Source organism: Sphaeroforma arctica, assembly GCF_001186125.1.
Source record: "Sphaeroforma arctica JP610 unplaced genomic scaffold supercont1.10882, whole genome shotgun sequence".
NCBI classification, from domain to species: Eukaryota; class Ichthyosporea; order Ichthyophonida; genus Sphaeroforma; species Sphaeroforma arctica.
Window position 1 is genome coordinate 1 of NW_014029676.1, and position 887 is coordinate 887.

At 44.5% G+C, this 887-nt stretch overlaps 1 protein-coding gene across 1 annotated transcript; it reads left to right on the top strand.

Moving 5' to 3' along the window:
* Window positions 1-400: 400 nt before the first annotated feature.
* On the top strand, window positions 401-610 carry SARC_17470 (hypothetical protein; the record flags this gene model as incomplete). Its single annotated transcript, XM_014288433.1, has 1 exon — window positions 401-610. A coding segment is annotated over one exon (210 nt), but the record flags the coding sequence as incomplete, so codon positions are not given.
* Window positions 611-887: the final 277 nt, after the last annotated feature.

Sequence of the window (887 nt, forward strand, 5' to 3'; positions counted from 1 at the left end):
ATATATATATATATGTATATGAATATATATATAGAAAGTATCACATTCGTCTGAGTTGTCTAGTCCATCTAACACATTCATTTGCCACTGTGTGCTCTGCCTGCAGGGGGTGATTGCGGACATTGGTGACCATAAGGTAGCCCTGGGCAATAAGAGTTGTATGAAGCGATGTGGCGTGTCTCTGCACCACACACTCGAGGACAGCACAGGTAAGTGTATGTATTGTAATTGTTAACTGTATGATACTAGGACGCCATCTGTATTTGCGAGGTCGTTTCGTACATCTAAACCCTCTGGTGTTGAGTATGTATCTCATCTATTGGGTACGTACCTATAACAATGCCATCCTCTAAGGTATCACCTCACTCGCCTTATTCCCCTTTAATCGTCCACTACAGCCATGTTAGAAGACGTGGTAGCAGAACACGAGGCAGCGGGTATGACGGTGATTATCATGGCCATTGACACACAACCGGTAGCCTTGCTAGGCCTGGAGGATGGCATTAAACCGGGTTCAGCCCACGCCATCAGTGTACTGCGAGCGATGGATATACGCGTGTGCATGGTAACAGGTGACAACGAGAGAACGGCGCATGCTGTGGCAAAATCGGTATGTGTTTGGTGATCGTGACGGTGTGTGTAGTTGTTTGCATCGTATGCTTCTGAGTTTTTTTTTATCAGGGTTTTGAGGGTTATATGTATATGTGGTATATATATTGCTTTGATCTAGGAGAGGGACTGTGGCGTGGGTTGGTTTACACTGTAAGTGTGCTACATACACCGGAGTTATGCGTGTGCATGGTTGCGGCCGACAACGACGGGTGGTCGGTTCAGGCTATGGCAAAACTTTTGTTGAAATATATATATATATACATTTTATATATATA